The 21,432-nt window shown below is 52.1% G+C and overlaps 1 protein-coding gene and 1 pseudogene across 1 annotated transcript; both read left to right on the top strand.

Moving 5' to 3' along the window:
* Window positions 1–3,976: 3,976 nt before the first annotated feature.
* On the top strand, window positions 3,977–17,928 carry LOC134149668 (alanine--tRNA ligase, cytoplasmic-like; annotated as a pseudogene).
* Window positions 17,929–18,070: 142 nt separating this feature from the next.
* Window positions 18,071–18,868, top strand: LOC134149667 (exosome complex component MTR3-like). Its single transcript, XM_062592899.1, has one exon. It carries the CDS (start codon window positions 18,071–18,073, stop codon window positions 18,866–18,868), a length of 798 nt encoding a protein of 265 aa, XP_062448883.1.
* Window positions 18,869–21,432: the final 2,564 nt, after the last annotated feature.

The following is a 21,432-nucleotide window of genomic DNA, read 5'->3' as shown; positions in this document are numbered from 1 at the left end:
GGAGAAGGGGTCCTGCTGGATTCAGGCTCTTTTCTCTTCCCCAGTCACAGTGAGGTAATGATCAGCTGGACAGGGAAGGGGTTTCCATTGGCAAGGCCAGGATGTGGGCACCCTGTGGGCACAGCTTGGGTGCCCCTCCAGTCTCCTCACATGTAGCTGGGTCGAGCACAGCCATAACCATGAGGCTAGCCTGGGCCCCAGTTGCTGGCCAGGGGGCTGGCAGCTCCCCAGAGACATGGTGAGAGTGTCACATGGGAGTGACTCAGCCAGCCTGTTCCAAGCTGGGAGCCAGACCCTGCAGAGACCTGGCAGGGCCATGGGGTCTGCAAATTCCCCTTCGCTCACCCAGCTTGTGGCCATCCCGGTGCCTTACTCCTGCACTGACCTCCCACCAGGTTCACAGCAGGTGGCAAAGATGTGCTAGGGGGCCTAGGAGCATGCGGCAAGCTACCTCACCAGCTCCAGCCCAATGCCTGGGTTGGACCCTCCCACCAGGACACTTTGAGCCAGCACAGCCACTTTCTATGCACTGGGTGGTGACAAACAGGCTGCACCTGGCAGAATTTCTGGCTGTTCTGCAGGAACAGGAGATGGGGAACAGGCCATGGCATGGCTCCGGGCTCCTGTGGGGATGGTGACAGTGCTGGCAGCAGCTTGCCCAGACTCAAGTTTGCCAGTCTAGGGGCCAAGGTTGGGCCAGGAGCTCCCCAGCATGGTGAACAAGGGGCCAGATGTCCCCCGTCTGGCAGCATTACCCAGTTTCCCAAGATTTGATTCCTTCCCTGCAGCCCCAGCTGCAGTCCCTGTAATCATGGAATAAGGATCACTTCCATTCAGTGCTTGGAAGGATGCCTGAAACGCAACCACAAACCAGAAGAGACCTAAACAGGTCTGAAATCTGGCATTATTATACAAGCTGGCAAGCTCAACTTGTATAAACGATCTCCCTCAGAGCACCCAGGAGCCAGCAGAGGAGGCCCCAGCTCTCCACAGGCAGCTGTCTACAGCTGTCAGGGCACTAAGCCTACAGCCATCACCTTTCTCCCTGCTGGAGGACAATGCAGGGAGGCTTATCAGACCAACACATCTCTGCTAAGCCAAGGCTCCTGCAGCCAAAACCAGCCCAGAGGCATGGATTTGGGGAAGGAAGGAGTAACATGCTGAAAGAAACAAGGGACTGCCACACAAAAAGTCTCAAAAGAAGTCTCACAGTCTGTGTTTGGCCCGATATTCGGGGCAACCTGAGCTTAAGATCGGGGAGGAAATAAGAGCAAAGTAGTGGGGATGGGTCTGTTACATCTGGATGTGTCTAAGAGCATCTCTGCTGCTCAGCCCTGCTCAGCCTCTCAGAGGAAAGTGACAGGCTGGCTATTCCTAAGATCCAAGTAATTTCAGACCTGGCACTCACCAGAGAAATATTCTGGCTTCTGCCAGCAGCTGCTAAATGGTGGAGGGCCAGGAAATTTGAAAAACCTGTTTTCAGCTGACACAGTGCATGGGAAGAAGAAGCAATGTTTCCTTCCATCTCAGTGGGTAGACTAAGGCCTCCATGCAGGGTGTACATTTCGGAGAATGGCTGGCATTAGACTGATCCACTGTAGAAGGCTTTTATTATGGGCATAATCACCCATGCAAGCAATTGCACTATGCAGTCTTGCCTGTTCCTGCTCCTCTCTACAAGGCAGCACCTAGAGCAGACTTCCCATTAGAAACCAACATGACTAGAGTTTCTTCTTTTTCTTTCTAGGCTCCTGGGAAAGGAGAAAATAGACATGAGAAAAAGGCAGCTGAAGGACCAGATCTGATGAGGACAGCTGCCAGCCAGCCAAGCACAAAGCTGAGGAAGCCAAGCAGCAAGCAACCTTTGGAAACGTCCAACTGTTAGCCAAGGTAATGGCCAACATTTCGGCCATCTTCGCCATTTTGGCCAACCAGACAGCAGCACAGACGTGCCAGGGCACAGGTCATGGCTCAGGAAACACTACTTGAGGGCAGTTTTCCCAAGGGTTGCTGTGGGAAAGAGATGAGACAAATATAACCAAGATCTCCATGCTGTCAAAGCACCCTGTGACTCTTAAGAATGGGGAGGACATCAGGAGGACTCAAATCCAAACCCCCTTCAGAGGTAGCTCAACACAGACTTCAGACTAGGTTGCCCGGGGCTTGATCAAGCCAGGTCTTAAAACCCCCACAAAAAGAAATCCCACGGCCTCTCTGGGCCCATCTTTCAATGTCTGACTATCCTCACAGTGAACTTTTTTTTCTCTAGGGCAACCTTCTCCATTTCTACCTTATAAACACTGCCCTTTTCACTCAGGCTGTGCACCTCCGTTACCTGCAGCTCCCTGACTGCATGAACTGAGCACAAGCGCTGCATATTGAACAACTGCAATACATCTTTGTGAACTGGTCCCCTCAGACCCGCTTTGCAACTGCTACATCCCACGCAGGGGGCCCCGCCATATTGACCGAGAGGCAGGCAAGGAGGGCCTTGATCACTGCTGGCAGCCACCCAGTGGATCCACCCTTCCTGCACTGGCTCTTTCTCCCCCTTATTCCCCTCCTGGCCCTGGCCTTTCTAGTAGCCTGTCGCCCCTCAGATGCCAGCACCTCAGGCCTGCGCACCAGAGCGAGCCCGTGCTGAGCTCCCCGAGGCCTTGTCGTAAGGCGGGATCACAGCGCCCGCAGAGAGCATGCGCAGAGAGCACGCGTGGCGCTGCCCGCCCGGCGCCACCAGCAGCGCTCTACAGAGGGGCCGCGGCGCCTCAAATGGTGGCGCCCTGCGCAGGTTCCACCCAGCTTCCACCCAGCTTCTGCCCAGCCGCGTCAGGTGGCCTCATTTCCTGCCATTGCATCAGCCAGCTGCCGCCCCGCCTCTTGGCCTTGCAAAGGGGGCGGGGCTTATCCTGAGCGACGACAACGACGACAGCCAATCGGAGAGGGGCGCCCGGTGCGGTCAGCGGGGGCGGGGCAGCTCTTGTGGCGCAGAGCGAGGGGCTGCGGCGGCGGCCACGCAGGTAGGGGGCAGGGGGGTGCCGCGCCAGACTGGGTGCTGGTGGCCTGCGCAGCACTGCTGGGTGTGAGCCTGCTGCAAAGCGTGCCGAGAGCCTGCCTCTGTCCGTGGCCATGGCAGGTGCGGGGGCCGGAGCGACTGCAACGGCCTGCGGGACCTCTGCCGGGGCTCTGGGCAGCTTGGGGGGCTGTCGGCATTTGGGTTTGCCCCCGCGACCTCTCTTGCCTCCCAGAACGGTGTGAGCCGGGGGAAGGTTCCCCGCGAGGGGGACGGTGGTGAGAGGGTGGAGGCAACAGCACCGCTGGTACTGGAGCCGCTGGGAGAGGCTTTTCTTCCCACCTCTCTCGGAGGCCGAGGACAGTGCTAAGTACCAGGTACAATACACAGGAGCTGGTCTTCTGTCACTGGTGTGCGTAAGGTAATGTGACTGCTTGCAGGGGTGATTTCCAGGCATCCTTACAGCTGACCCAGCTTGGAGCAGGTGGTTGGAGCAGGAGATCTCCAGAGGACCTTTCCAATTGCAGCCATTCTACAATCCTATGCTTTATTCACTTTGAATGGTTGTAGGACTTAGCAGTTCTCCCCAGGGATTGGGCAAGGCAGACACAGTCTCTGACTAACAGTTCAGTATCCAGGTGAACTTGGTATCTTCAAATACATGGTTTCAAAAAACAGGTAACTTGAGCTAGAACTGCAGACATCTGGGAGGTTGGAGGGGGTAGGTTTTGGATCAGCACCATTTGGGACAGACTGATGATTAAACTGGGGAGTTGGTGAAAGTAATTGTTAATGTGAGGAAACCCTTTTAAGGGATAAAGGCAGTGATCCTGATGTTAGTGCTTGAGTTGACAACGTGATGTCTTGATGTAAGAGCCTTGTTCTTTGCTGTCCCCTCAGATTGCACCAAGGCCTGTCTGCTTTCCCTTGCACTTGCTTTTGACAGCTGTGGCTTGCAGTTTTAAGATGGAAGTTACACTAACAGCTAGCCAGATCAGGCAACGATTTATTGACTTTTTCAAGGAAAACATGCACACTTATGCACACGCTTCTTCTACAATACCCCTGGCTGATCCCACACTGCTTTTTGCCAATGCTGGCATGAATCTGTTAGGATTCCCACTCTGGTACTGTGGTTCTTATGGACATTGCCTGTAGCAGTTGAAATCTATGAAGCTGTCTGCAGAGCTTTTGGAATCCCCGCCCCTTTTTAATAAGCTCCTCCTGGATGCCTGAACTTACCAGTAGTTTGTCAAGCTCTAGGTGCAGTCTAAAGCCACTTGTAGCCTCTTAGATGGCAGTGCATTTGCCTTTCTCCTCTCGGATAAACGCCTGCTCCAGGTGTGACTAGCTCTGTAAACACTTCAATTTGCAGGGAATTCAGTTTTCTCTTCACATTTTAGTGGCTGGTCTCTGGGCTGAGCTTGGTCACATTCCTCTGATTTCATTTTAGTAAGATTAAGATTTGTCCCTTTATATCCTGAAGACAGGGTTTTCAAACAAACTACAGTCTCTTCCATGGATTGTTGGAAAGTTGTTACTGCTTTCATGATCCACTTTCATCACTTTGTTATTAAGAGGTAGCTGGTGCATCTCCTGGAGTCCCCTGTTCTATTGCAGAGTTGGTAGAAACACTAGGATAAGTTCCTGAGTCTGCTGGGTTGACTGTGCAGCCATGGGAGCACTGCTAGTATCCCTTCCTTGACCCTTTGGACTGCAACTGGTGCTGCAAATAGGTGCACGAAGAATCCTGGCACAAATGACTAATAACTATTTTAACGAGTGGTTGGGGCTGGGCTACTGAAAGTGCTCTGCAGGAGATCAGCACACAGTTTTTGCTAACTATATTGCCAGCTGGGAATCTGACTGCTTTCAGTCCCTTTGGAAGTCCTGGGGCTTGATGTGCTCCAGGAACATGTACATGTGCTGAGTTACAGCCAGTTTTACTCCTCCTTCCATGTAGGAAACAGCAGCCTTGATGTTTCTGAATGCTACTTCAGGTATGTCCAGGCTGGTGGCATATCACGAGGTGGATAAAATTCATTGCCTTGCTTTTGCTAGCAACATTTGAAAGTGAGCTTATGATATTTTCCCTTCATTTAGATTTCTTTCTTCCTTTTCCTCTCAGTTCAAACCCATCTTCCTCAATACTGTTGACCCGTCACACCCACTCGCTAAACTGAACAGAGCTACCAACACTCAGAAGTGCATCCGAGCTGGAGGCAAGCACAATGACCTGGATGATGTGGGAAAGGACATCTACCACCACACATTCTTCGAGATGTTGGGGTCCTGGTCCTTTGGGGATTATTTCAAGGTAAAACTGGCAGCTCTGAATCTTTAGCGCAAAGTTGCTCATCTCCATGATTTCAGCAAAGTGTTTGTCTACAAATGTACCAAGAGGAAAGAAAAGACCTCTACTCAAGAGTAGTTCCAAAGGTCCCCAAGGCATGTTGTGCTCCTTTGGAATAGATGAACATGGAGTAAAAACCCCACACTGCAGGATGTTTTGAGATTAGTCACTTAGTGTTTACAAAGGTGCTTATATTCTCACTGCTGGTTTGGTGTCTTCAGGTAGAGGTTTTATTGGCTGTAGCCATGGAAAGGTGCGTATGCTCTGACTATGACCTCAAAGAGGAGTGATCATAACATAATGATATCCTTGCCCAAGCTTCTTGTTAGAGGAGGGTTCAACTTCACAAAAGGGATGTTAAGAATACAGTATAACAGCAGATTTCAAAGGGTTTTTTTAGGCAGAGAACCTTCTAGGGGCTAATTTGACTGCATTTGGAAAGCCATATGAGATGTTCCGTGTACCTTGTGCGTTACATATATTAGTTTGCATATTTCTTATAACAAAAGTCTGTAAATTCTTGACTGTTTCCTCTGTGGAGAGCTGTTCTGGTCCAGCTTCTGTCTGGTAGACCTAATAGCACAAGGAGACGTCTGGAGAGACTTGGCTGAAATGTTGTGTGGAGACTAGTTTCCTGATCTTCCGAATGACCCTAAGTCAGGCACAGAAGGTTTCTGCATGTTTGAGAGACTCCCTGGGTAGACTGTAGTCAGCTAGTGAGTACAGCAGCTGATATTCTGCATGGGCAGGTGTTGCATGTTGAAGAGAAGCTTCCTTTTACTTGCTTACTTCATCTTTCCTTCTACAGGAACTTGCTTGCAAACTGGCTCTGGACCTTCTCACCAAGGAGTTTGGCATCCCTATTGAAAGACTCTATGTTACTTACTTTGGTGGAAATGAAACTGCAGGATTGCAACCAGACCTGGAGTGCAAGCAGATCTGGCTGGATTTGGGGTAAGGTCCTACAATCAAGGAAGCTGCATGTTTTGATAAGCAATAGGGAAGGTATCAGCTAGGCAGCGTTGGAGGCTTCTTTTGTGGCTTGAGGGGGACAGATGTCTCTGGTCCTGCTTGCCCAAGTGTGAGTGCACTTCTGACTTTTGGTAGTTCTACCCAGTTTAGCCAGCAGATGCAAGAGGTCAATACTGTTGAGGAAGGTGGGTTTGAACTGAGAGGAAGTCTAAACCAAGGAAGGCATCTGGGACCTGTCTCCAGCACTCAAAAGTACAGCTTTGTGTTGACAGGCGCTCCTTTGCATCAGGAAATCTTTAATTTTTCACAATTTAGGCAACTGTCTGCCTTTGTTCAGAGAAAGGTGGCATGCCTTATGTGGCAGAGTAACAGGCGTATCTGGCATATCACAAATAATGTTTGCAGGGTGGTAGAACTGCAAAGCCAAAGGGAAGCACTAGTGTTAGATGGAAGAGGCCAAGACCTGTACCCTAGCTCTTCCAATTCAAAATTTCTTGTATAAGCTTAAGAACATAAGTGCCCTGCTAGGTCAGAACAACAATCTTTTCAGTTCAGTGTGTTGTCTCTGACAGCAGGAGGAGGAGATACTATTCAAAAAGAACAGGCAGGCCTGGCTGTGGTCTGCACTCTTTTCCTCATCCATTTCCAGCATCTGCAGTTGTTGGATTAAGGACAATAGAGCGTGTGACCACAAGGCAGGCAAGGAAGGGTTGGCTACTGGTGACACTCAGAGTTCATGAGGGGTTAAACAGGATAGATTTAATAAAGGACGTAATGCTCCAAACTGCACGGGAAGCCCTGGGAATCGCACAGAGGAGTCACTGGTGGGAGGCTGCTGGAGACATGGGTCAGACACACAAGTGGGACGCCCAGACAGGACTCCACTTGTATCCTGAGGGCTTCTTAGTCTACTAGAACTGTTCCCTTGTCTCTGCTTTGCTAAGCCCGAGTAGCTGCTGGCTGGGAAGCAGCTAGACATTGTTGACAAAATGGAATGTGCATGCCTGGGCATGATGGGAATTTTGTCAATGTGTAGTTTCACACGCTGGGCCTGCTATCATGTACTCTGCCAGTCACTGACTCTTCAACAGATCTTCTGCGGGTGCTCTCACTACAGAGGGATACCCTTCTATTCTGTTTATGTTGTAGGGACCTGCACCTCTAAAGTATATCTGATCCTACTTTGAGCCTGCTGGATTTTTGTAATTCTCAGTCATAGTCCACCCTCAACCTCCTCCCCTCCAAATTGAAGACTCTTACTATTTCTAGCTTCTCTTTGTAAAGCAGAAGTTCTACCCCTAGGTAGTTTTAGCTGCCCTCTTCTGTTCTTTCTCTGCCTCTGCCTCACCCTCCTTGAGATGTGGAAACCTGAACTGCACTTAGCAGTCAAGCTGTGAGTATGCCAAAATTTGATGTAGCAATGAAATGCCTTTGGTATTGTGGCTGTTGCCCCCTGTGAAACCTGTTATGAACCCCATGACACAGATCTAGACTGGAGCAAATCCTGCCTAGCATGCATTAAAGTGAGATAGCCACTTTTGTTCCTGACTGAGGCTTCATTGAGAAGTTCTGTAGGCCTCTGCCTACTCAGCAAGGAATCTGGGTGGTAGGATCGTGAGAATTAAGCTCTTGGCTTGGTCTGTCACAGGACCCTGACCACTCTTCTGCCCATTCAGGGAATTGCTGAACTGAAATTTCTTTGATACAGTCTTCAATTCAGGGGATTCCTGCCTTGCCATGAGTCTCTGTTGTTCAACAGGAGTTTCTTATTACCGGCTGGCTAAGAGTAGGATTCTGCCTGGCAATATGAAGGATAACTTCTGGGAAATGGGAAACACAGGCCCCTGTGGCCCTTGCAGCAAGATCCACTATGACCGGATTGGGGACAGAGATGCCTTGCACCTGATCAATCAGGATGACCCCAGTGTCTTGGAAATCTGGAACCTGGTGTTCATACCGTTCAACAGGTGGATGAGACCTGCATTTCCAGGTGGCTCCAGTTTTGCATGGGAGTTTACTCAGGCTGTGTAGTTAGTGATGGCTCCTAGCACAAGACCACATTTTTGACCGTTCTGCCCATTTTTCTTCTGAGCTGCTGAATGGAGAGCACAGCTGAACTATGAGTCCTGGGACTTGCATTTATCCATGCTGTTCCTCATTAGACATGTAGAGTCCCGTTAACCACAAGCCATCTCTCCTGTCAGCCTTAACCCCAACTTAGCAGTTTGGCCACTTTCTCGGCCTTCTGACTCAGATGTCTCTTTACTGCTTTGCTGTTTGCTACAGCCTCATTCCTGTACCTACAAACACCTTCAGCAATTTAAGCCTTGTAGAAAGCTTTTGAACTTTGGTATTGCACCACTGAGAAGTTAGAGGAGTCGTGGCGCTTGGAAGCTGGCACGCTATCATTGACCGAGGGAGAATCCATATGAGCCTTGCTCTTCATTCAGTCCTGCAGGGTCACCCTTCAGTGTCTCCCTGTCTCCTATCAGGCTCTTGAGGTCAACAGGTTTGGGACTGCTGACCATTCCTTTTTTTTCAAGAAGCTGTGCACTTTGCAATGTTCTGTCCCCCAGCCAGCTTGAACAGAAGAGGTTGGTTATACCTGGTTTTGAGGGCAAATTAGGAATGATTCCTCAGCTCACTAGTAGGAGTTAAGTGGGAAAGAGATGCCATCCTGATCTGGGTCTAGGTTGTTGTTGAGGTTCTTGTTAATTATATTTTATCACAGTTCCCCTGTGTGTGATTTGTGTATGGGCCTGTCTCTTAAATCTTATGCAACAAAATCTCATGGAGAGGAGAGATGGGCATGTCTCTGCAGTGTCTCTCTCCATAATGGCTTGTCTTTCCTTTTGGGTTTGGACAGGGAAGCTGATGGGAGTCTGAAACCTCTTCCCAAGAAGAGTATTGACACTGGGATGGGTCTGGAGAGGCTGGTTTCTGTGCTGCAGAACAAGATGTCCAACTACGACAGTGACCTTTTCATTCCTTATTTTGAAGCCATACAGAAGGTATGAACAGGGTAGTCTGGGCTTGAAGACTGACCCAGCTTTGTCTGTTTCCCTATTTCCTGGACCCTCAGGGAGATGTAGGGAGGTGATTGGCCAGGGATAGTGTCTGCAGATCTCTGTTTTCCCAGCTAGGGTGAGCTCTGCAGATCTGTCCTTTGCTGAGAAGGGTAGAAACTCAGGCTAGCCCAACTGATTACTACCTTGGGGTATATTTCCAGGGCAGAATGAGGGACATGAGCAGTGCAGCTTTCCCATCTATTTCCTGTGAGCTGTCCTAATCGTGTACTCCTTGGTCATCTCTGACAGTGGGAGATGCTCTGGCCAAGAGCCATCCTTTTGCCAATGATAGATAGCACATGTTGCCACTGAGTACTAGACTCAGAGACAGAATTTGTCCTTCAGACTTCTACCCAGAACCTCATGTTGTGCTAATCTGCAGAAGTCCCCTGCAGAGAGGAGATCTCTGCCCTAAACCATGAATGGTCACTTGCAGAACCAGTGTGCAATTACTCTGTCTTCCTGGGTGGGGAGGGCTGTTACCAGTGCCAGGAACTAACTGTCATGAGCCCTCTGAGTAATACACATTTATTCCTATGGAAGTGTCAGAGCTCTCCAGCTGCAGATTGTACTGGAGAAAACATGGAAAGCTCAGATACCTCCTGATCCTCAGAAGGATGTAGGGCAGAACTTCAGAGTTAGAGCTAGAGGGCCACCTTTCCATATGTTAAAGCCATTGGCTAGGCAAAGCAAGTGTGTTCTTGTTGTTTTCCTGCTGTGTGTGGATGTACTGGAAGCCTGACTGTGAGGACCTTGGCCCATGGTGCAAGATTTGCACCATGTGCAACCACTCCATTATTACAGCAGAGCCTTTCTCATGGGTAGAGATAGAGACATCCCTAAAAAAGGGAAGCTGGGACCCACATGACAGAATTGGAAAGGTTTTTTCCTGGGCAGGTTAATGCCAGGCTGGAATCTATGAGCCAGTGCACAAAACAGATGTTTTCTTCTTTGGATCACCGTTGACTCGGTCCCTCTCCCTACCTCTGCTCCCTTGGGTTTTTTATGCTGTGGTAATTTTACTCTACCTCCTTCTGGCCCCAGACGTCCTTTGGCCCTGCAAATGCAGGCTGTGGCACCATGTGGAGCCCAGCAGCTCTCTGTCTTCCCTGGATACATCAGCTCAGCTTCTTGTAAGAGGAGTGTGCCATCTCTGAGCCCTGGGAAGGGAGGGGAGATGAGGCTGACTTGTTAGGTGCTTCCCCTTCAGTTCTGCCACGGTGCTGATCCCTCCCCCCCCCGCTGTGCCAATTGCCTTCTCTCTGCACAGGGCACTGGTGCCAGGCCGTACATGGGACAGGTTGGTGCTGATGATGTAGATGGCATAGATATGGCCTACCGTGTGCTGGCTGACCACGCACGAACTGTCACGCTGGCCCTTGCTGATGGGGGCAGACCTGACAACACTGGCAGAGGGTAAGAAGGGAACTGCCATGCTGCTGCTGCTTCTGTTTTGTTCAGTACAGCTTTCCTGAGGGGAGTGGAGTCTTGTGAGTCTGTGAAATGTCTTTGAAGGCATCACTAGAGCAGTAGATAGAGGAGTGTTTGCCACAGTATATTTGACACTTCAAAAAGCCCTGCAGCACAGTCCCCCAAAAGATGAAGACACATCAGTCTGAATGCTCTAGTGAGTACCAGTCCCACTGTATCAACCCCCAGAAAGGATCATTATGGACAGGTGGACACAGAACTACACTTGCAGTAATGCTGTTGTCAAAAATGTAATGAAATTTGGGCCGGGGCACTGTGCAGTGGGTACCACTCATAGGACTGGTTCTGGGCCCCTAGTGAGTCTGAGGAACAGGGCTGAGGCCAGGCACTTCACCTCTGGCTTGCTGCTGGTGAGAGCAGTTAGTTGAGAGAAAATATGGAGAGAGGGTGAACAAGCCGGCATTCTTGGTCCTGGAAGGGGATGCTGGTAGGTGGATACAGAGGGATCTTATGAGCATGAATCGGAGATGTAATGTTAGCATGAGGGCTTGTGCCATCTCCTAGGTATGTGCTGAGGCGGATTCTCTGACGGGCTGTGCGCTACTCCCATGAGAAGCTCAATGCCCCCAAGGGCTTCTTTGCTACACTGGTTGATGTTGTGATACAGTCATTGGTAAGTTCTCTTTTCACTCTGCTATATGTGCTAGCATGTGCAGATCACCATGCTGAGGGGCTAATCCTCTGGGCTGTGTAGGGGGATGCCTTCCCTGAGCTGAAGAAGGACCCAGATATGGTGAAGGACATCATCAACAAAGAAGAGGATCAGTTCCTGAAAACGCTCACCAGAGGATGTCGCATCCTGGACGGGAAGATCCAGAGCCTGGGAGACAGTAAAAGCATCCCCGGTAAGGCTGTGACTTCTTTCCAGATGCACCAAAAGATGTTTATCATTTGGGACTGAGTCAGGGCTTGGCTGGGCTGGGAGCTGCGAGCTGGAGTCAAAAGCCTGTTGCTCAGCGTAGGGCCACCCCATTTTTCTTTTGTCTGTGTTCGCTTCCTTAGATTTGCAGCAGCCCAGACACAACATGCTAGTGTGATCTCTCTGCCCTGAGCATGCCAGTGAAGAGCTTATCAGGTGGTCATATTCACCAGAGGCTTGTTTTCTACCCTACCAATTACTGACTGCCATAGCACAGAGCCAATTGGGTGGGACAACCAGTTGAGAGCAGGAAAAGGGATATTGGCTCAAGGAACAGGAGTGCTGACTGCTGTTTTTACTCTGCAGGTGACACTGCCTGGCTTCTGTATGACACCCATGGTTTTCCTGTGGATCTCACTGGGCTGATTGCAGAGGAGAAGGGCCTTGTTGTGGATATGGAGGGCTTTGAAGAAGAGCGGAAAAACGCACAGGTAGACAACATCTCGAGGGGGCACTGGTCTGAGAGGATGCAAGGAGAATTCCCAATCTTTAAGCTTCTGGTCATGAGACTGCTCCTTTCTTATGTGTACACTCAAACGTCTGTGCCCTATGGGAGAGTCCGGAGCACACCCTGAGACTTCCTATGGGACATGCCTTTCCTGTGTAGCTGAGACTGTGTTTGTACACTAAAGTTGTGAGGCCTGTGACCTCGAACTCAGCCTTCAGACAGAATTACTGAAGTCCTGGGAGCACCTTCCCTTGTTCCCATGGAAGTCCTGGGTCTCCCTGTCTGAGAAGCAGAGCGTCCAGTCAGGCCTGTAGCTTGGATGTGTCTCCTGACACATACAGTACAGCAATATAGGGTAGCATGGATGAGCAGGCCACGTACTTGACCTGCCTGTACTGGGTTCAGACTTGCTTTGAGTGCCTGCTGGCAGTGCTGGAACAGCCTGCTCTGAAGCCAGAAGAGGTGGGAGCATTCTACCAGGTGGCGGGTGTTTGCCCAGAGCAAAGCTCTGAGCCAGGTGATCCTAGGAATGCGAGAGCGAGAGCTGTGTGTCCAGGCTGGTGTGTGCAAGCCAGTGCTGAAGTGGGTTCTCTCATACGTCTGTGCTTGTCACTTGCAGCTCAAATCCCAAGGCAAGGGTGCTGGAGGGGAGGACCTTCTAATGCTGGACATTTATGCCATCGAAGAGCTAAGGGCCCGAGGGCTGGAGGTGACTGACGACTCACCGAAATGCAGCTACACTTCAGATCCAAGTGGTGCCTATGGTATGAGAAAGCCTTCTCAGAACCATCCTCTACTGCCAAACCTTTCCTCATACATCTCACAGGCAGGAGCTTCTTTGTCAGGTCTTCCTGGCATTTGCCTCAACAAGGGTCCCTCTGAGTTTATCTTCCTTGGGGCATGAAAGTGGGTGAAATGCGTGCACATGAATAGCACATTTGTAATAACTTGAGCAGAGAAAGAGAATTGCAGACTGTCCAAGGGCTGCTCTAGGGACGGTTCACATCAGTTGCTGCTCACCTGATCAGAGAGACCTAAGGGGACTCTTCCCCGCAGCTTCTTGTCTCCACGCTACAGTGTCTGCATTTCCTACGTGCCCGTTGCCAGTGCCACACAACTTTGCAGATGCTCCTCAATCTATTAGTGTCCTTGGCCTGCTTGCTGGTTTTGGCTCTTGCTGCTAATTCTTTGATATAGCCACACATGCTGCTGGCTTGTATTGTGAAAGTGTGAAAAGAAGTGTCATTCTCTGCCTTGAAAAGTATTGAATCAAATTCCCTCTTCCTCAGCTAAATGTTGTCCTAGTTCTTCCTCTTTACACCTGTTTGTGTGTATAACTGCCATGAGCTTGTGCAATAACTGGGAGCCTTTGCTATGAAGTTCTGCTTCTACATGGTATCTGCAAGGTTTTCCTATTCTACTGACACTGCCTGTCCTCCCGGTGACAGATTTTGGGAGCCTCGTGGCCACAGTGAAAGCCATCCGCAGGGAGAAGTTTGTGGAGGAAGTGTCCACTGGCCAGGAGTGTGGGATAGTACTGGACCACACTTGCTTCTGTGCTGAGCAGGGTGGGCACATGGGCACATATGACGAGGGCTACATGGTCAAGGACGACGCCAGCAGGGAGGATGTGAGTGGGCTTGAGAGCCTGTCATAGTCTGAGCTGGGGCCTGGGCGGGTGTGTTCAGAGAGGAAGAAGGTGTCAAACAAGCTCTAGCAATTCCATGTCCGTAGCAGGCGTCAGACATTGCACAGGTTTCCTTCTTGGGGGTGCAGCATAGCACAGGTGTGCTGGGGTTTGCTCCCCTGCTTCTTGGGAGGCTTCACTAAACTTCGTAACTTCATGCTGCAGTGTTAGGCTGTCACCAGGATGCAGGTGCCTGCAGTGGTGGTGCTGGGACATGGTGCTTCTGAGCCGTGAAGTGGGGAGCTGATTCAGCTCTGCCATGCCCCATAACTGTGCCCCACCTTGTCCTTCATTCAGTTCTCTGCTTTGCAGCCTGCATACTATGCCTGCAGGGGCTTAGCTTGCATCACATGCACCAGTCCAGCTTTCCCTCAGCTGAGGCTTTTCTAGTTGCAGTCAAGGCCTCTGGCTAGACTGTCTGTCTCCCCCTTGGTCTGTCTCCCTCTGCTCACTGAGTGCCTTTCCCTCCTTGTACAGAAAACAGAGTTCATGGTGAAGAATGTGCAAGTCCGAGGGGGCTATGTGCTTCACATAGGAACTCTGTATGGGAGCTTGAAAGTAGGAGATCAAGTCCATCTGTCTATTGATGAGGTGAGTTAAGACACAGTATAATAGATGGCTTCACCTCTCAATTCTGGGAGGTTTTAGCCATGTCGTTCCATTAGTGCTGCTCTGGGATGAGAGTCTGCTCTCCCTGCAGCATGTGGTGCAGGCAAGTAGCATGGCTCTTCCAGTTGAGCTGGAGTAATGGCCCTCCTGCCTGAGATCTGGCTTCCTCCTTCTGCAAGGCAGATAACACCCTGCTGGCTCTGAGCTACGGACACTGGCTTTTGCTGATCCGTAGCAGAATCATGTTCAGGGCATGACTGGGAGCTGAGACATGTATGCTGCCCCACTGGCTTGGGGATGACAGCTGAGAGCCTGGGTGGGCTGCCCTGGTCCAGACATTGCTGTAGCAGGCTCAGCCTGCCGAGTGAGCGCTGGGCTAAGCCCAAGTCTGCAAAATGCATTTCCCTTCCCTGAAGGGGCTCTTCTGGAGCAAAAAGGAAGGCTACCATCTTGCAGCGCTTTTACCTATTGAAGAGGGGAGACAGTGTCTGTGATCTGGTCTGTCCCTGGCCTCTTTCCAGACAGGCCCAGTGAGGGGACATCCTGGGAAATGCTGTGTACAAATTGGATGGGAAATGCCCTACTCCCTAAGCCAAGGCTCCAGGGCAGTGGATTTGATGAGCCTGAGGTCTCCTCAGGCTAGTTCAGGTTTTTCTTGAAGCTGCACCATAAAATGCACTTCCCTTGCTAGAGACTCTGCAGTGCAAGGCCCTATTTAACAGTGACTTCCTCCCCCAGACCAGGCGGAGGTCAGTCATGAGCAACCACACAGCCACCCACATCCTCAACTTTGCCCTGCGCTCAGTGCTGGGGGAAGCTGACCGGAGGGGGTCATTGGTGGCACCAGACAAGCTGCGGTTTGACTTCACGGCTAAGGGAGCCTTGTCTACCCAGGAAATCAAGAAGGTTGAAGGGATTGTCAACTGGATAATCGATGAAGTGAAGGTGGGTATGGCTGTCAGGTTCAGAAGGACCTTGTGGACTGGGATGGTACTCAGTCAGTTCACTGTCCAAATTCTGTAGAAAGGATCCTGTTCTTTTCCTGGCAGACCCAGCCATAGGCTTGCCACAGTGTCTGTACCAGCCTCAGTGGACCACTGGGGCACCAGTTTTCAGAAGAAATCTGGTGTGAACCCCATTCATTCTGTGCTTTCTCCTCCCTGTGACTGAACTGTGCGGTGTAACATGGGTTTATGTTTGTTGCCATTCCCCAAAATGTTTCAGGTCAAAGATAAATTTTGCCTTGGTCACCAGTTCCCATTGACTCTTCTCACATGGACTGGCTCTCTGTGTTCAGTCTTTATGTTCAGCTGGATAGGGACATAGGGACGTAGTTAGGAAAAAATGCCTTGGGTCAAGTTTTTGTATGATCTGGGATGCTGGAAGTTTGGCCCAGCAGGAGTTTGCTGAGCTACTGATGCAGTATTGTGCACAGATCTGAATGACCTCAAGAAAATTTTGATTGATACCTTGCTCTGTTCACTGGTTCTGAGGCCTCTCTAGGGATGGAGTAATTCCTTGCCTGCTCTAGTGTCGTATTAGCTATGAGAGCCAAGGAGAACTTGACAGAGTAGTTTCTCAGGCCTGGCTGGTGATGTGAGCCAGACCCACTATGATGTGAGAGAGTTGCTCTGCCCAGCACAAGCCCTGTCTCAGAGCAGACCGTGGAAGGAACCCTCCACGCTGCTTGGGAGTTTGTAGTTAGAAATCACTGAATGTGGAGGAGCACACAGGGTCTGAGCAGGCCCTGGTATCAGGAAACTTGAAGATGGAGTAGCTGTTAAACAATTTGGGATCCCTGCAGCTCAACAAACTGTCACTCCTGTGAGGTACATAACTTTCCTTTTAGGATATTTCAGAGGAAGCCAGGATTCTGTGGGAATGCAGGCCTTTGGTTACAGCTGGCAGGACCAGCTCTTATCTGCACTCCTTTCCTGTCCTCTGCAGACTGTGTATGCCAAGGACTGCATTCTCGCAGCAGCCAAAGCTATCCAAGGCTTGCGGGCTGTTTTTGAGGAGACCTACCCCGATTCTGTCCATGTGGTCTCAATCAGCATCCCTGTGGAAGAGCTGCTGGCTGACCCCTCTGGCCCCGCAGGCTCGACCACTTCTATTGAGTTCTGCGGAGGGACGTGAGTATCTGGAGAGGCAGTGGAAGGCAGTGGGGTGGGTGAAGAGGAGTCCCTGTGGATCCTGAGTTCCTGAAGGTCTGCTGTAATGTGTGCTGGGCACAGAAGGGTGAGAGCTTGAGGTAATGATTATAAGCCTCAGCGTTCTCTGTGCACTGTCCTGAGTAAAGCTGTGTTTCCTATCAGCCGTTGCAGACAGGGAAACTGCCTATACACCTATGTCCCTGCCCACACATACTGTCTATGGCAGTGCTGGGAGCATAGTCTTTGCCACCCTTTTTTCCCTCTTAGGCTTTTGATGGCTGGGTTGAGTCCTGTCTCCACTCTTGCTGCATCTCCTTTATTTATTTATTTATTTATTTATTTATTTATTTATTTATTTATTTTCCCGTGCTGATACCTGCTGAGATTTTTAACTCTCTCCTGTGAGTTTGTGTCTGGGTTCTTTCAAAGGCACTTGCAGAACTCCAGCCATACTGGCCCCTTTGTGATTGTGTCAGAAGAAGCAATTACTAAAGGCATCTGGAGGATAGTTGCAGTCACCGGTGCTGAAGCTCGAAAGGTAAGGGAGAGGCAGGAGATAACCTTCTGTGAAATCTGTGCACTGCAGGAAATCACTGGAGCATGCACACACACATGGTAACCCTCTACCGAGGTTCCTTTCAGTCAAGTTTGGCTAGTATTTCTACTGGGATAACTCAGCGCCACAGGGTATCGTTATGAGTACGTAAAGGACTCCTGGCTTGAACTCCACCAGCCCAGTCACAGAAAAGGATGTTGCTGTCAGTGAAGGTTGTGCCGGAAGTCTCTGTGTATGACATAGCTGGAGGAGAGAGCTGGAGGAGTCTTAAGCTCTAGCTGTCGTGTTAGTGGGGCAGAAGGGCATAGGGTGGATCCCAGAGGCGGCTGCAGGGCAAGCTCACACTGATTTGCAGGATAGGCAGCTGATCTAAAGTCCTCTTGCGGGGGTAAGTGTCAGAATTTATTCGGGCTTGGTACTGTGCTCTCCATTGAGTGTGGGAATGGCAAGGAGTCTCCGTGTCTGGAACTGCAGCATATGGTTCTGGGCAGAAGTCAACTTGGTAACTCTCTCTGCAAAACATAACTTGAATTTTATTCTGCTAGGCCCTCAGGAAAGTAGACAGCCTCAAGAAATTGCTGTCTGACCTGGATGCCAAAGTGAAAGTGCAGAGAGCTCCCAACAAGGATGTGCAGAAGGAGATTGCAGATCTTAGTGAGGTGAGGATGGGGCCACTAGAGGGGGGTTCAACTCAGCTAATAAAGGCCGCGTGCGCCGCTGGCTGTGCTTGGGGGGCCGGGCCGGGCCGGGCTCCTCCCTCCCTCCCTCTTTCCCTGCTTTCCTCGCGGGGCATGCGGCCGGAGGATGCCGCTGGATCACTGCTGCCTGCGGGGCCCCAAGGAGTCGCAGCCGTCGGAGGTGTGGGCAGCAGCGGCGGCTGAGGAGGAGGAGGAGGAGGAGGAGGAGAAGGAGGTGCGGGACCCGTGCGCCTTGCAGCCGCTGTTCACACATGCGGAGCTGCTGAGCCAGGCTGAGGGCTCGGCCTACGTGGAGCTGGCGAGCGGCACCAAGGTGCTGTGCGCCACCTGGGGCCTGCGCGAGGCGGCCGCAGCGGCGAAGTGGTTGGTGTGTGAGTTCCGGCGCGCGCCCTTCGCCGGGCGTGGGAGGCAGGTGGCAGCGCACGAGGCGGTGGCGGAGCGTGAGGCGGCGGCGGTGCTGCGTGAGGTGCTGGAGGCGGTGGTGCGGCTGGCGCGTTACCCGTGCGCGCGCCTCTCCGTCAGCGCGCTGCTGTTGCAGGAGGGCGGCTCCGCCCTGGCCGCCACCGTCAGCGCCGCCACGCTGGCGCTCACTGATGCTGACGTGGAGATGTATGACCTGGCGGTGGGCTGCGCCCTGTGCCGGCCGCCTGGCACCGCCGCCACCTACTGGCTCCTGCAGCCTAGTGAGGCCGAGGAGCGCCGTGCCACCGCCCTCCTCACCGTGGCCCTGCTGCCCTCCCTCAACCAGGTGTCGGGGCTTCTGGGCTGCGGCCAGGGTGTCCCCCCTGACAGCTGGGCCCAGGCCCTGTGCCTCAGCCTCGATGGCTGCCACCGCCTCTACCCCGTGCTGCGGCAGAGCCTCCTGCGCGCTGCCCGGCACCGTGCCACCCCCTCCATTGCCTGAGCCAGCTTGAAGGCCCCCCTCCGCTGCCGCAGGCCCCAGAGGCCAGCAGAGCAGCCTCGTACTTGTCCGCTCCAGATCTGTACCCTGGATTTGTCCCCCTGCACTGCCAGAGGCCTCTCTGGAGCAGCCCCCCACTGCCCGAGCCCACTGGAGCCCAGCCGAGCAGCTGCCTGCACTGCCAGAGACCCCCAGAGCCTTCCTGAGCAGCCCCTTGCAGCACCGCAGACTTCCCAGAGCACCCCAGCTCCTGCCTGAGCAGCCTGTCCATATTGCTAAAGGCCCCCCCCACCTTGAGCGGCCTTCACACGACCTAAGACCCCCAAAGCAGCCCCCCCACACACACACATTGCCTGAGCTGCTGCAGAGTGGACCCCATACCACCTCAGCTGCCAGAGCCTGCCTGTGCCCCCCTCCCCTCCACACCACTGGAGTGCTCCTGGACCCCTCCGCCCCAAGGGACTGCCCACACTTCTGAGATCAGCTGCTTTAACCACTGGATCTCCCCAAGAGCATCTTCGCACCTGCTGGAGCCCCCCAGTCAGCTACCCGCGCTGCTGGAGCCCACCAGTGTCTACTAGGCCACCCCTGGATTCACCAAAGCCCAAAGCTTGGAGGTGGCCCTGGTGCCAAGGATGAGACTGCCTTGTCCAACCTGTCCATTACCAACACCCCACCATAACCAGCCACACAACAGGACTCGAGCAACCCTGGCAGGAACCATCTATCACTACAGCCTGTGCGTCACTTGGACTTTACAGAGACTTGCCTGGACAGTGCTTCGGGGTGGTGGAGAGACATGTTTTGGCTAGGTTTTTTGTTTTTTGGTTTTTTTTAAATATATATAATAAACCCAGCTTTTCTGATGAGTCTTTGGCCTGCTTGGGTCTGCCAGCAAGACAGTGAAGGATGTGCTCATTTGCCTGGCACCACTAGTCCATGGCTACTTGTCCAACTGACTGCCAAGCAGCAGGCTCAGTCCTTCCCAAAGAGGGGGCTCTGCACACACACTTGGACTTTCCTCTGTTGGCTCCTGATTATGTGCAACTTGGTGTTAGAAGTGGCAACTACAGCAGCAAATTTGCCCAGTGTGCTCTGTTCCTGATGCAGGCAAGACCTGAGATCAGGGCTGCCCTTACCACTGAGCCCAGAAGTGGCCTGGGCCAGGCACAGCAGGGAGGTTGTTTCTCTGCCAGGAGCACAGCTCACTCAAGTGGCCCTTTTTTTCCCCATCAAACCCCAAACTGTTTTTGGAAAACAAGTAGCAGGAGTCACACTTGACTCCCTCCTGGTTGTGTTGTGCTGAGCTGTCCCATGAACCAAGGAGGTGCCCTGGCCCTGGGTTGTCACAAGGAGAGAGCAGCACTGAGGCCAACCAGGGCTGTGTGCAGCCCAGGAACAACTTTCGTTGTGCATTGTGCTGTCAGATGCTTGGGCTGATGCAAGGCAGAATCTTGCGGGCAATGGTAGCAGGGAGGTGCAGAGGCAGATGGGCACTGACTTGCCAGACTCTGAGCTTTGAGTTGTTACTGGGGATGGAGCGGAGCTGGTCCTGTGAGGCCGGCTGCATCATGCTGCACCAGCCTTAGGACGCTGAGGCTTGCCTCAGCCCGTTGAGAAGGAATATCCTGGGCAAAGACGGTGACTGATGTGTTTCCACCGAGAACACCAACTTCATGTTCACGCAAAAAAGCCAAGCTGTGCTTGGTCTTGTGACTCAGCAGGGCTGGCTTGTCACACCTACGCCTGCACTGCACCATCGCTGCGGTGAGCTCTGGGCAGGTGAATGGGAGCGGAGCGGGGAGCACTGCAGTGGATACTCATATACGGACAAAGCAGCTGCTTACAATCCCACAGCCAAGCAAATTACCTTGTGGATTGGGGATAACTAGTACAGTCTCAGAGTCGGGGGCAATGGATAGCAGTAACATAGAACCTAAGAGAAACCAGGCTGGTACCAGCCTAGGGTTACAGGACACCCAAAGCCCAAGGCAGCTTCACACCATGCTTGGTCCTGGGAGTGATAAATGCTGCAGCTACTTTTAATCAGGCAGCATGAAAAGCACTCAGTTGTAGGCCAGGAGGGTGCCTTAATCCTCTTCCTCCTAAAACCGTGAAGTCACAGGAGCCCATGCTGAGCTGCGGGGCAGCTGCGCAGCTCTTCTTGCTGTCAGTGTTTCCTTCCCACAGGTCCATGGGAGGCTTGGGCTGGACTGGGGAGCTGGAGGTAGAAACCACACAAAGTGTAGTGTTCAGACACTCCTGCACTCGGGCCAGGCCCAGCACCAGTTGCACAGCTAGGCTGGTCAATCCAAGTCTGCCACATGCCTGTTGCTGACTGTACACCTGTAGAAAGTGTTAAGATTTCAGCTTTAATCACATGCACCCAGGAGCTGCAATGGCTCCTCTCACACCTTCCACCTGCCTGAGACCACATGGATCCAGCTCAAGAAACCTTTGCTTCCTTGAGCAGCCCCCAGTGCACATGTGCATCCATGGAGGACTCAGAGGCCTGCTCTCTTTAATGCCAGTTCTGCCACATGGCATTGTGGAGAGGCAGCTAGCAC

The sequence above is a fragment of the Rhea pennata genome, chromosome 21 (assembly GCF_028389875.1).
Source record: "Rhea pennata isolate bPtePen1 chromosome 21, bPtePen1.pri, whole genome shotgun sequence".
Classification (NCBI taxonomy): domain Eukaryota; kingdom Metazoa; phylum Chordata; class Aves; order Rheiformes; family Rheidae; genus Rhea; species Rhea pennata.
The sequence above is the reverse complement of the archived record's forward strand: the minus strand, read 5'-3'. Positions and strand labels throughout refer to the sequence as shown.